The following is a 12,697-nucleotide window of genomic DNA, read 5'->3' on the forward strand; positions in this document are numbered from 1 at the left end:
TCATAGGAGGGCTGTGGGCAGTTTAGAAACCGTCTTCCAGTGACATCATCATTAGGCAGATTTTTTTTAAACAAGATTGTTCTACAAAAATGTTTAGATTTTCATTATCGTGAGAACGATGGCTTCCATTTTCGCATTGCAACTTTTCAGGACTAGAAAGCCTGCAGTTTATATTAGCTTGTATTCCCCATCGATGATGTCACTGGAAGACGGTTTCTGAACTGCCCACAGCCCTCCTATGAGACACAGACCGAGTAGAATTTTAGCCATTTTATCATGATTATTAGTGAGGACCTATTATATGAAGATAGGTTGGTCCTTTAACACTTTGAGAGCCCACGCAAAACTGCCCAAAAATCACTTTCACCTAGAAAATCCATTCACATTTTTTGAGTGGTGTAAACCACTCCTACAACTGGCTTTGTTAGTGCGCAAAAAATGAGCATGGTTGCTATGTTCACCCTGTTCACCCGGGTGAACAGGGTTTTTTTTCTGTGCAGAAAAAATGAGCATGGTTGCTATGTTCACCCTGTTCACCCGGGTGTGATTTCATTACGTCATTACGTCAGACATGACATGACTAAATTCTTTTCGCTCCTATGCCACCAAAATGTGGAACGCCCTACCAACTGTCATTAAGACATGCGAATCCCTTGACTCTTTCAAAACCGCTCTCAAAGGGCACCTACGGACGGCTGCAATTCGAAACTGGCCCCTGTAAAATCGGAATCCCTCAAACATGAACGCAAGGACAACACAAGAGACGGTCACGGCCACACAGCCAACTCATGGTATGGCCACTGAGCCGACTTGGGGACCCATCGCAAGGACAACACAAGAGACGGTCACGGCCACACAGCCAACTCAAGGTACGGCCACGGAGCCGACTTGGGGACCCAACGCAGCTCCTCCAAGGAAAACAAACAAATTCAAGGAGCTGAACGTGAATCCCCCCCACCGCCCACCCTTTTTTTCCCCTCACTGTATATGTTTCTTTTCCCTTTTTACCTCCTTTATGATGAATTCCTGTTCTGTCTATAGAAGTGTCTATTTGTACGTCTCTAAATGTTTTGATGATTTGAACATGGTGGACCCTATTGGAAACAAGTGTAATGCTTAATTGGGTCGTCCACTCACAGTTAACAGCCTTTGTATTGAGTTTGTGCTTGAAATGTACTGTAATTCTGCAAACTGTTAATAAATTCTTCAATCAATCAATCAATTTCATTACGTCAGACAGGCTATATAAGACCTTACACCACTCAGTTCACACGGGTGTGATTTTTGAGTGGTGTAAACAACTCCTACAACTGGCTTTGTTAGTGCGCAAAAAATGAGCATGGTTGCTATGTTCACCCTGTTCACCCGGGTGAACAGGGTTTTTTTTCTGTGCAGAAAAAATGAGCATGGTTGCTATGTTCACCCTGTTCACCCGGGTGTGATTTCATTACGTCAGACATGATTTAATTACGTCAGACAGGCTATATAAGACCTTATACCACTCAGTTCACACGGGTGTGATTTCATTACGTCAGACATGATTTCATTACGTCAGACATGATTTCATTACGTCAGACAGGCTATATAAGACCTTACACCACTCAGTTCACACGGGTGTGATTTTTTATAATTCAGCTGACTGTGGAGACACATGCTGGAACTTTTTACTTTGAAATGTTTTATAGTTTCTGAGTTATTTAATTTAAACGCCAAATGCATTCTCAATGGCGAAAACTGACCTCATGCTTCCTTCTATGCATGAGGAGTCCAAGCTGCTTCTTTTCACCTGACAGGGGGGAGTTTCCCTGGCCGGACGTAGCGCGTGGAAGGAACACGTTATTCCGACCAGTTCCTTTCCCCTCCATCAGGCGCCCCGGCTGGCCAGGGGGAGGTAGTTTAGAGACCAGGATTACAACTGCATGTTTTTGTGAGGGTACCTACCCTAGGGGACACGGGGAGAACATGTGAGGGTACCTACCCTAGGGGACACGGGGAGAACATGTGAGGGTACCTACCATAGTGGACACGGGGAGAACATGTGAGCTGAGGGTACCTACCCTAGGGGACACGGGGAGAACATGTGAGGGTACCTACCCTAGGGGACACGGGGAGAACATGTGAGGGTACCTACCATAGTGGACACGGGGAGAACATGTGAGCTGAGGGTACCTACCCTAGGGGACACGGGGAGAACATGTGAGGGTACCTACCCTAGGGGACACGGGGAGAACATGTGAGGGTACCTACCCTAGGGGACACGGGGAGAACATGTGAAGGTACCTACCCTAGGGGACACGGGGAGAACATGTGAGGGTAGCTACCCTAGGGGACACGGGGAGAACATGTGAGGGTACCTACCCTAGGGGACACGGGGAGAACATGTGAGGGTACCTACCCTAGGGGACACGGGGAGAACATGTGAGGGTAGCTACCCTAGGGGACACGGGGAGAACATGTGAGGGTACCTACCCTAGGGGACACGGGGAGAACATGTGAGGGTACCTACCCTAGGGGACACGGGGAGAACATGTGAGGGTACCTACCCTAGGGGACACGGGGAGAACATGTGAGGGTACCTACCCTAGTGGACACGGGGAGAACATGCAAACTCCACACAGAAAGGCCCTTTCGCCAACCCCACAACTGTCTAATACAACATGCCATAGAAGAAAAAAAATGTCATTCAACCAAATGTATGGAGCATACAATACAGCATGTATATTATGCTTAATTTACTCTTAGGTGTGTGCCGATGCCGAAAATAGCAGATCTACAAGCTCACAACGTGTCACATACATTGCATTGTGAGCATGGAGGTCTCCTATTTTCATCGTGCAACTAAATATACACCAGGCTTTAGATTCTGGGTGCATTTGTCTCAGAGTATTATTAATGTGCGTGTGTGCGTGTGCATGTGCGTGTGTGTGTGTGTATGTGTGTGTGTTTGTGTGCGTGTGTGCGGGTGTGTGTGTGTGTGTGTGTGTGTGTGTGTGTGCGGGTGTGTGTGTGTGTGTGTGTGTGTGTGTGTGTGTGTGTGTGTGTGTGTGTGTGCGTGTGTGTTTGCGAGTGCACGTGCGAACATTGCAACACTTCCGTGGTGTGCCAAAGCTCCGTCCTCATGAAACTCAGCAGATAGAGAACAGGGAACAGAAACTTACAGCACACTCCTCACAGTCGACACGGACAGAGAGACGGACAATACGATTAATTCACCTAAAGATCCAACACATCTTCCAGTGCGAGCAGACAGTCTTTTCATCCACAGCTACAGGAGGGAACACTGACCCAGACCACTGACCCAACCTGCTGCTGACTCTGTTAGCTGAATGGACTTTAACAACAACCACCATTCTAAGTGAAAGTAAACTCCAGGGAGAATTCGAGAAGTGGGACCGTTACCACCACTGACTGGCTGATTTCCTGTGTTCGTTGCTTCATTCAGGGACAAAATGGCATCGAGGTCGTCTCTCTCAGAAGAGGATTTTTCCTGTCCCGTGTGTCACGAGGTCTATGAAGATCCTGTTCTCCTGCCGTGTAGCCACAGCTTCTGCAAACACTGCCTGCGGCAATGGTGGAGAGGGAAGGTAAGAAAGGAATGTCCGGTTTGTAGGGAGAGGCATTCAGTGGATCCACCCAGAAACCTGGCCCTGAAGAACCTGTGTGAGGCCTTCGTACAGGAGAGACAGCAGAGAGCTTCATCAGGGTCTGAGGACCTCTGTGGTCCGCACGCTGAGAAACTCAAACTGTTCTGTCTGGAATGTCGACAGCCAGCGTGCGTTGTGTGTCGAGATTCTAAAAAACACACCGACCACCGCTTCAGACCCATCGATGAAGCCGCTCTGGATCACAAGAAGGAGGTCCAGAAATCACTGAATGTCTTTAATAAAGTTAAAACAAAGTGTGACCAAAGAGCAGAACACATTAAGGTCCAGGCCTGGCACACAGAGAGGCAGATGAAGGAACAGTTTAAGAAGATGCATCAGTTTCTACAAGAGGAAGAGGAGGCTAGTATCGCTGAACTGAGGGAGGAAGAGCAGCAGGAGAGTCTGATGATGAAGAGGAAGATTGAGGGTCTGAACAGAGACATATCAACCCTTTCACGCAAAATCAGAGCCACAGAGGAGCAGCTGAAAGCAGAACACGTCTCATTCCTGCAGAACTACAAGACCACGATGGAGAGAGTCCAGCTCACACCGCCGGACCCACAACCGGTCTCGGGACCAGTGATAGGCGTGCCCAAACACCTGAGCAACCTGACCTTCAGAGTCTGGAACAAGATGAAGGACATTGTCTCCTACACTCCTGTCATTCTGGACCCCAACACTGCCCATCCACGTCTCACTCTGTCTGATGATCTGACCAGTCTGAGATGTGGAGAGAGACCACAGATTGTCCTGGGTTATGAGGCCTTGAACTCAGGGACTCACAGCTGGGATGTTGAGGTTGGAGACAATTCAGAACCGTATATGAAGACACGTACGTATCCATTCGTCATTGAAAAAAAAACCCCAAAAAAACATGCCCAGCCTTCCATACCAAATTAGCGGATTTACCGTCCGGGTGGATCAACCGCTAGAACTCTTATTCAATCGCGCGATTTGTTTTAGTTTTTGTTTACATCTATTGTAGATGATATGACAGGTTAGTCCATGCAGTGTTGTTGCTGCACTCTTCCTGTTCTACGTGTGCTGACGTTAGACCCCTCCTAAGCTTTTCTTAAAGGACCAGCGCCCTATGTTTATTTTTTTGGTCAATATACATATTATCAACATGATTTTGTAAAAAGAAAAACGGTTAGGAAGAAATTCCCCTTTAAAGGGGACTAACAGTCGATAGTAATATAATAATAATACACAACTTCACACACTTTCACTGGCACACTCTTTCCATATGAATCAGAGCCTACCTGTCAAACTCATTAGATGATGCAAAAACATTAATCCACGCTTTTGTCTTTTCACGTTTGGATTATTGCAACGTTTTTAGAATAGATTTTAAAGGTATTTTACTTGTTTACAAAGCTTTAAATGGCCTCAGGGGTTCAGAGTCTTGCTCAAGGACACTTGGACACTAACTCTGGGGGATCCCACAGGGATCGAACTGGGAACCTTGCGGTTGCCATCCGGTCACTCTCTACCCCTGAGCCACCGCCGCTCCATGTAATTACATGTGATCATGTATTATGATTTAGATTACTACTGTTATTACATAATATATAGATTATGAAAAAAAAAGGAAATGTTTCTGTTTTTAGTTTTTTTTCTCTTGTGTTCTACAGAGAATTATTATATATGTTTTGTCTTTGTTCATACATTAACAAAAGAAAAATGTACAAAAATGTACAAAACCAATTATTTGTTTTGTACAAGAACTGATGACCAAAATCGAATATTGAAAGTGAAGTGGAAAAAAGTGAAGTTATACTGCCATATGACGTAATCTTCAAAAGCCACGTATCGGGAGTGGCTAGTGCCACCCTTAAATAAAAAAACCCAAATCTACAAACCTTGGGCCCGAGGTGCGAGTCGAAGTCCCCGACGCCGCCGCCGCCGCCACCGTCGTCGGCGGTGGAGGAGGAGGTGAGCAGGTGCGGCAGGTCCATGCTGCGCGAGGTGGCGTGCAGCAGCACCCCAGAGGAGTAGCTCTTCGGGTGCAGCGTGGGGCTGAGGGAGACCGCGGTGGGCACGCTGCCGTTCAGGAAGCCCCCTCCTCCTCCTCCTCCCCCTCCTACTCCTCCATCGTTGGCCGAGGGATCGTCGTGGTGCGGCAGGCTGGAGCAGTCTCTGCTGCTGGAGCGATGGTGGCCCGAGGTCTTCCCCCCGTGACTCCTGGACGACACCGGAGGAGAGGAGAGAGAGATGACAGCTGTGGTCAGTCAGGGACGGTGTAGAGAGTGTTACAGAGGCAGGGTCTTTAGAACAGAAAGGAGAGGTTGCACAACTTCCCGATGCCAAAAAATAAGTTTTATTTACCAATGTTTACTTTTTTTTTACCAACGTTTCGACAAGCTAGTTGCCTTCTTCATGGTATTACCATGATTACGTCATATGGCAGGCAGTATAACTTCACTTTTTTTCCACTTTTCCATATGTCTCTTCCACTACACAATTGACAGTATAAGACAATAATAGAACCAAACCATATCCATACATGGACATGAAAAATTTACAAACAAATCATTTGTTTTGTACATTTTTATAATTTTTAGTTTTGTTACTTTATATATACATAACCCTAACCCTAACACAGAAATATTACCCTGAAGAAGGCAACTAGCTTGTCGAAACGTTGGTAAATAAAAAGTATTTTTTGGCATGGGGACTACGAGCTGTGCGACCTCTTCTTTCTGTTATAAAGTTTGTCTCCCGTGGTCAGCAGCTCCCTACTCTTGGTGTGCGCTCCCCGTGGTCAGCAGCTCCCTACTCTTGGTGTGCGCTCCCCGTGGTCAGCAGCTCCCTACTCTTGGTGTGCGCTCCCCGTGGTCAGAACCTCCCTACTCTTGGTGTGCGCTCCCCGTGGTCAGAACCTCCCTACTCTTGGTGTGCGCTCCCCGTGGTCAGCAGCTCCCTACTCTTGGTGTGCGCTCCCCGTGGTCAGCACCTCCCTACTCTTGGTGTGCGCTCCCCGTGGTCAGCACCTCCCTACTCTTGGTGTGCGCTCCCCGTGGTCAGCACCTCCCTACTCTTGGTGTGCACTCCCCGTGGTCAGCAGCTCCCTACTCTTGGTGTGCGCTCCCCGTGGTCAGCAGCTCCCTACTCTTGGTGTGCACTCCCCGTGGTCAGCAGCTCCCTACTCTTGGTGTGCGCTCCCCGTGGTCAGCACCTCCCTACTCTTGGTGTGCGCTCCCCGTGGTCAGCACCTCCCTACTCTTGGTGTGCGCTCCCCGTGGTCAGCACCTCCCTACTCTTGGTGTGCGCTCCCCGTGGTCAGCACCTCCCTACTCTTGGTGTGCGCTCCCCGTGGTCAGCACCTCCCTACTCTTGGTGTGCGCTCCCCGTGGTCAGCACCTCCCTACTCTTGGTGTGCGCTCCCCGTGGTCAGCACCTCCCTACTCTTGGTGTGCGCTCCCCGTGGTCAGCAGCTCCCTACTCTTGGTGTGCGCTCCCCGTGGTCAGCACCTCCCTACTCTTGGTGTTGCTCCTACCTTTGTGTTTGCTACAGAGGCAGGGGCTAAAATCCGGTAAGAGGTCACATTTCGACAAAAAATAATTTACGAAAATAGAAGCTCTACAGCAGATCTACAAGGGTGACGCGTTGTGAGCTTGTAGATCAGCTATTTTCAGGGGGGCAACCCAGCGAGTTTAGCTAGTGGAGATGCAGGTGTAACGACATGGATTTCTAAACAAATTTGTTCAACGCAAAATACTGTGTTCAGGTTCAGGAGACTTTGGAGAAAAAAAGAGCAATTCTCCTGAATGCTGCCTTCCTTCCAGCATGGCATGGAAGGAAAGGAGTGGCATTTGCATTTCTTCCACCATAGTATATGTGTGGTCTGGAGAGGGCAGTTAGTTGTTTTCTATGTGTGCACGTCCCTGCTCCTGGACACACCGGAGGAGAGGACAGCAGTGGTTAGTAAAGGCCTGTTCATACTCCAGGTTTAGTTGATAAGGTGACCACCGAAAACTACAACATGAAGTCACTGAGCCGCCCGCGGTGGTAAGAGACTCACCGCTCACCCAAACACATCTCTCTGTTTTTACTAAAACTACAACATGACGTCACTGAGCCGCGGTGGTAAGAGACTCACCGCTCACCCAAACACATCTCTGTTTTTACTAAAACTACAACATGACGTCACTGAGCCGCCCGCGGTGGTAAGAGACTCACCGCTCACCCAAACACATCTCTGTTTTTACTAAAACTACAACATGACGTCACTGAGCCGCGGTGGTAAGAGACTCACCGCTCACCCAAACACATCTCTCTGTTTTTACTAAAACTACAACATGACGTCACTGAGCCGCAGTGGTAAGAGACTCACCGCTCACCCAAACACATCTCTCTGTTTTTACTAAAACTACAACATGACGTCACTGAGCCGCGGTGGTAAGAGACTCACCGCTCACCCAAACACATCTCTCTGTTTTTACTAAAACTACAACATGACGTCACTGAGCCGCGGTGGTAAGAGACTCACCGCTCACCCAAACACATCTCTGTTTTTACTAAAACTACAACATGACGTCACTGAGCCGCGGTGGTAAGAGACTCACCGCTCACCCAAACACATCTCTCTGTTTTTACTAAAACTACAACATGACGTCACTGAGCCGCGGTGGTAAGAGACTCACCGCTCACCCAAACACATCTCTCTGTTTTTACTAAAACTACAACATGACGTCACTGAGCCGCGGTGGTAAGAGACTCACCGCTCACCCAAACACATCTCTCTGTTTTTACTAAAACTACAACATGACGTCACTGAGCCGCGGTGGTAAGAGACTCACCGCTCACCCAAACACATCTCTCTGTTTTTACTAAAACTACAACATGACGTCACTGAGCCGCGGTGGTAAGAGACTCACCGCTCACCCAAACACATCTCTCTGTTTTTACTAAAACTACAACATGAAGTCACTGAGCCGCCCAGGGTGGTAAGAGACTCACCGCTCACCCAAACACATCTCTCTGTTTTTACTAAAACTACAACATGACGTCACTGAGCCGCGGTGGTAAGAGACTCACCGCTCACCCAAACACATCTCTCTGTTTTTACTAAAACTACAACATGACGTCACTGAGCCGCGGTGGTAAGAGACTCACCGCTCACCCAAACACATCTCTGTTTTTACTAAAACTACAACATGACGTCACTGAGCCGCCCGCGGTGGTAAGAGACTCACCGCTCACCCAAACACATCTCTCTGTTTTTACTAAAACTACAACATGACGTCACTGAGCCGCCTGCGGTGGTAAGAGACTCACCGCTCACCCAAACACATCTCTGTTTTTACTAAAACTACAACATGACGTCACTGAGCCGCGGTGGTAAGAGACTCACCGCTCACCCAAACACATCTCTCTGTTTTTACTAAAACTACAACATGACGTCACTGAGCCGCAGTGGTAAGAGACTCACCGCTCACCCAAACACATCTCTCTGTTTTTACTAAAACTACAACATGACGTCACTGAGCCGCGGTGGTAAGAGACTCACCGCTCACCCAAACACATCTCTCTGTTTTTACTAAAACTACAACATGACGTCACTGAGCCGCGGTGGTAAGAGACTCACCGCTCACCCAAACACATCTCTGTTTTTACTAAAACTACAACATGACGTCACTGAGCCGCCCGCGGTGGTAAGAGACTCACCGCTCACCCAAACACATCTCTCTGTTTTTACTAAAACTACAACATGACGTCACTGAGCCGCGGTGGTAAGAGACTCACCGCTCACCCAAACACATCTCTCTGTTTTTACTAAAACTACAACATGACGTCACTGAGCCGCGGTGGTAAGAGACTCACCGCTCACCCAAACACATCTCTCTGTTTTTACTAAAACTACAACATGACGTCACTGAGCCGCGGTGGTAAGAGACTCACCGCTCACCCAAACACATCTCTCTGTTGTGAGCCCAGTGTCCATGACATCATGGACACTTTGAAATACTAAAATATCTAAAAACACATATTACGCACATACAAACCCCAGGAAAGTGTTTCTTGTCTCCCAAACATCATTAAAATAAGATCTGGTTGCAAAATGGGTGAAGAGTATTAGCCTGGCTAATAAGCCAGACCGAATCAGCCGTTGGCAAAAAGAAAATTGCCTGCCGGCGGATTACGGTCTGGAGAGGCTCAATTGTACGCCCATTTCCTACACCAGAGAACTGGTGTGGCCAATCGGGACACGGTATGCAATATGGGCGGGCTTTGGTACAGCGGCGTTCAATGCTTGAGACCTTTGACTGACAGTAGCTCTGACCAATTGCGTCAAAGAGAAAATGTTTGAACCCGCCCCCCGGGAAACAAGATCCATACACAGCATCTCCAGACTCAAATACCACACGACAGTGTGATTTGAGTCTGGCTTATTAGCCAGGCTAGAAGAGTATAGCACATTTCAACAAGGAGCAGTTCAACGAGCTTTACCCAGATCGTCAAGCAAAGGAAACACAATTATAAAGATAAGAAGTACAATAATTACAGATACAGTGCAGAAGAGAACGAAAAAAGAAAAAGGTAACTCAATAAAAGGCAGCTCGCTGGGCAAAAAGAAAGGTCTGAAGTTGTTTTAACCCATTTAGACCTGAGGACGATTCTACAAATGTCTTCTAAATCCTGACCGTTTTCTGAAAAACCCTATGTTTCTGTCAGTGGTTCTCAAACACTTTCATGTCAAGAACCCCCAAAATGATATGTAATTGGCCGCCGACCCCCATCTGAAAATATGTTGTTCCAGTGACCCCCCCAGAAGCAAAGATTTGAGTTAAAAGTGTTTGCTCTGAAAGAACATAATATTCAAATTTGAGCCACATTTTCTGGATTTTTCAAAAATCAAGCTCATAGCGCGGCACTCAGTGCCACGCTGAGCTTGTAGATCTGCTATTTTGCATAGCTAAAGCATTACATAAATGCAGCAGACCTGCAGTTTTCTGGGAGTTTGTTCCAGATAATGTGGTGCATTAAAAACTAAATGCTGCTCACTTCCTCCCCCACGTTTATTTTTGGTTTTAGGGGCAGAAAGCAAGTCGTCACAGTAGTCAAGTCTTCTGAAGATGAAATAAATGGTAAATGGTGCATTTATATAGCGCTTTTATCCAAGGCGCTTTACATAGATTGTGCATTACATTCACCCATTCACACACACATTCACACACCAATGGCGGCGGAAACCATGCAAGGCACCAACCTGCACATCAGGAGCAATTAGGGGTTCAGAGTCTTGCTCAAGGACACTTCGACACTAACTCTGGGGGAGCCAGGGTTTGAACTGGGAACCTTGCGGACAAGGACACTTCGACACTAACTCTGGGGGAGCCTACAGGGTTCGAACTGGCAACCTTGTGGTTTCCATCCGGCCACTGAGCCACCGCCGCCCCCTAGTGGCCACTCTACCCCTGAGCCACCGCCGCCCCCTAGTGGCCACTCTACCCCTGAGCCACCGCCGCCCCCTAGTGGCCACTCTACCCCTGAGCCACCGCCGCCCCCTAGTGGCCACTCTACCCCTGAGCCACCGCCGTCCATGAATGCATGGGCACGTTTTTCTAGATCCTGCTGCTGAGACAGAAGTCCTGCTATATATATTTATTTTTAGATGATAGTAGACCCAGTGGTTCTCAAACCTTTAATCATAATCAGCTTGCATTGTCTCAGAGGGATATTCACAACAAACTCCGAACCAAAAACAAATACAACACAGTAACACAGCACAAAGACAATACAAACAAAACAAATACAACACAGTAACACAGCACAAAGACAATACATAGAATCCCCGAAGTACACAAACGACATGTCAGCAAGGCAGTTTGTTGGAAGCTACAATCGCTGAGTAGACAAAACTCCTACTAAAGCTAACTCCTTTTTTATTTTTTACACTCTCACTGTAACAAATACATACTAGTTGAAAAGTTTGAGGAGAACATGAATAAAGCATAACTAGCACATTTCTACTGCGGTCCAGCCAGACGGCAGCTTTTGAGCTGGTAAAAAAATAGCAGACCTACAAGCTCATAGCGCGCCACTCGGTGGCGCGCTATGAGCTTGTAGGTCTGAGCTTGTAGGTATGAGCTTGTATATCTGAAAAGATGTAGTTCCAGGGACCCCCCCCCCCCCCCCCAAGAAGCAACGTTCGCTCTGAAAGAATATATATTCAAAGATTTGCGCCACATTTTGACGATTTTTCAAAAATAGCAGATGCAAGCTCGTAGCGCGGCACTCGGTGCCGTGCTATGAGCTTGTAGATCTGCTATTTTTCAATAGCTAAAGTATAACATGATGCTAAAACACCAAAAGGGGTTCCCGCCCTTGTTCTGCACCAGGGACGTGCAAACCTTTCTCCAAGGGGTCCATTTATGTAAAGCCCTTTACGGCCGACTGCATCTCCTGTCATACCCTTTGGACCGCGACAGAGTCTCATACAAATGCATCGCGTTCGCACAACAATCAATAGTGTTTTGTTGGCAGACAGTGTAGCCGAGTGTCGAAGTCACTCATCAGCGCTGTGAAGTGTGAAGTAACAACAAGCCAGCCTTCTTCACATGCATGAGTGCACTGCTATCATTCATATTAACCCATTCTGAGCGGGAGGAACACCTTTTGGTGTTTTAAAGCATTATGCTATACTTTAGCTATTGAAAAATAGCAGACCTACAAGCTCATACGAGCTTGTAGCTCTGCTGTTTTTGAAAAACCGTGAAAATGTGGAGCAAATCTTTGAATATATATTCTTTCAGAGAGTGAACGTTTTTAACCTGCTTCTGGGGGAGGGGGTCCCTGGAACAACATATTTTCAGATGGGGGTCGGCGGTCAATTACATATATTTTTGGGGCTCCTTGACATGAAATATTGAGCACCACTGATACAGAAACATGGATATTTCAGAAAACTGTCGTGATTTATCAAGAGGCCTAAATGGGTTATACGTTGTGTTCTGTTCAAGTGGCGGTCTAACAAAACGTCGGGTGTAACCAGGTGTGAAGAGGTCTCTACAGAAATAAATCAATGAATGAATGAATGAATGAATGA

The 12,697-nt window shown here is 47.3% G+C and overlaps 2 protein-coding genes across 2 annotated transcripts in view; one reads left to right on the plus strand and one right to left on the minus strand.

The window, feature by feature from the left end:
* The window catches only part of LOC306926975 (cyclin-dependent kinase-like 5), a 215,329-nt gene that overhangs the window by 60,310 nt on the left and 142,322 nt on the right, over positions 1 to 12,697 (minus strand). The window contains exon 11 of the mRNA XM_079506534.1: positions 5,507 to 5,828. Coding sequence (XP_079362660.1) covers positions 5,507 to 5,828 — 322 coding nt within the window. The remainder of the gene's footprint in view (positions 1 to 5,506; positions 5,829 to 12,697) is intronic.
* LOC306927242 (E3 ubiquitin-protein ligase TRIM35-like) lies at positions 3,271 to 4,544 on the plus strand (the record flags this gene model as incomplete). Its single annotated transcript, XM_079506952.1, has 1 exon — positions 3,271 to 4,544. The coding sequence occupies exon 1, from the start codon at positions 3,450 to 3,452 to the stop codon at positions 4,542 to 4,544; it is 1,095 nt and encodes a 364-aa protein (XP_079363078.1). The 5' UTR covers positions 3,271 to 3,449.

The sequence above is a fragment of the Electrona antarctica genome (assembly GCF_951216825.1).
Source record: "Electrona antarctica genome assembly, chromosome: 7".
NCBI lineage: Eukaryota > Metazoa > Chordata > Actinopteri > Myctophiformes > Myctophidae > Electrona > Electrona antarctica.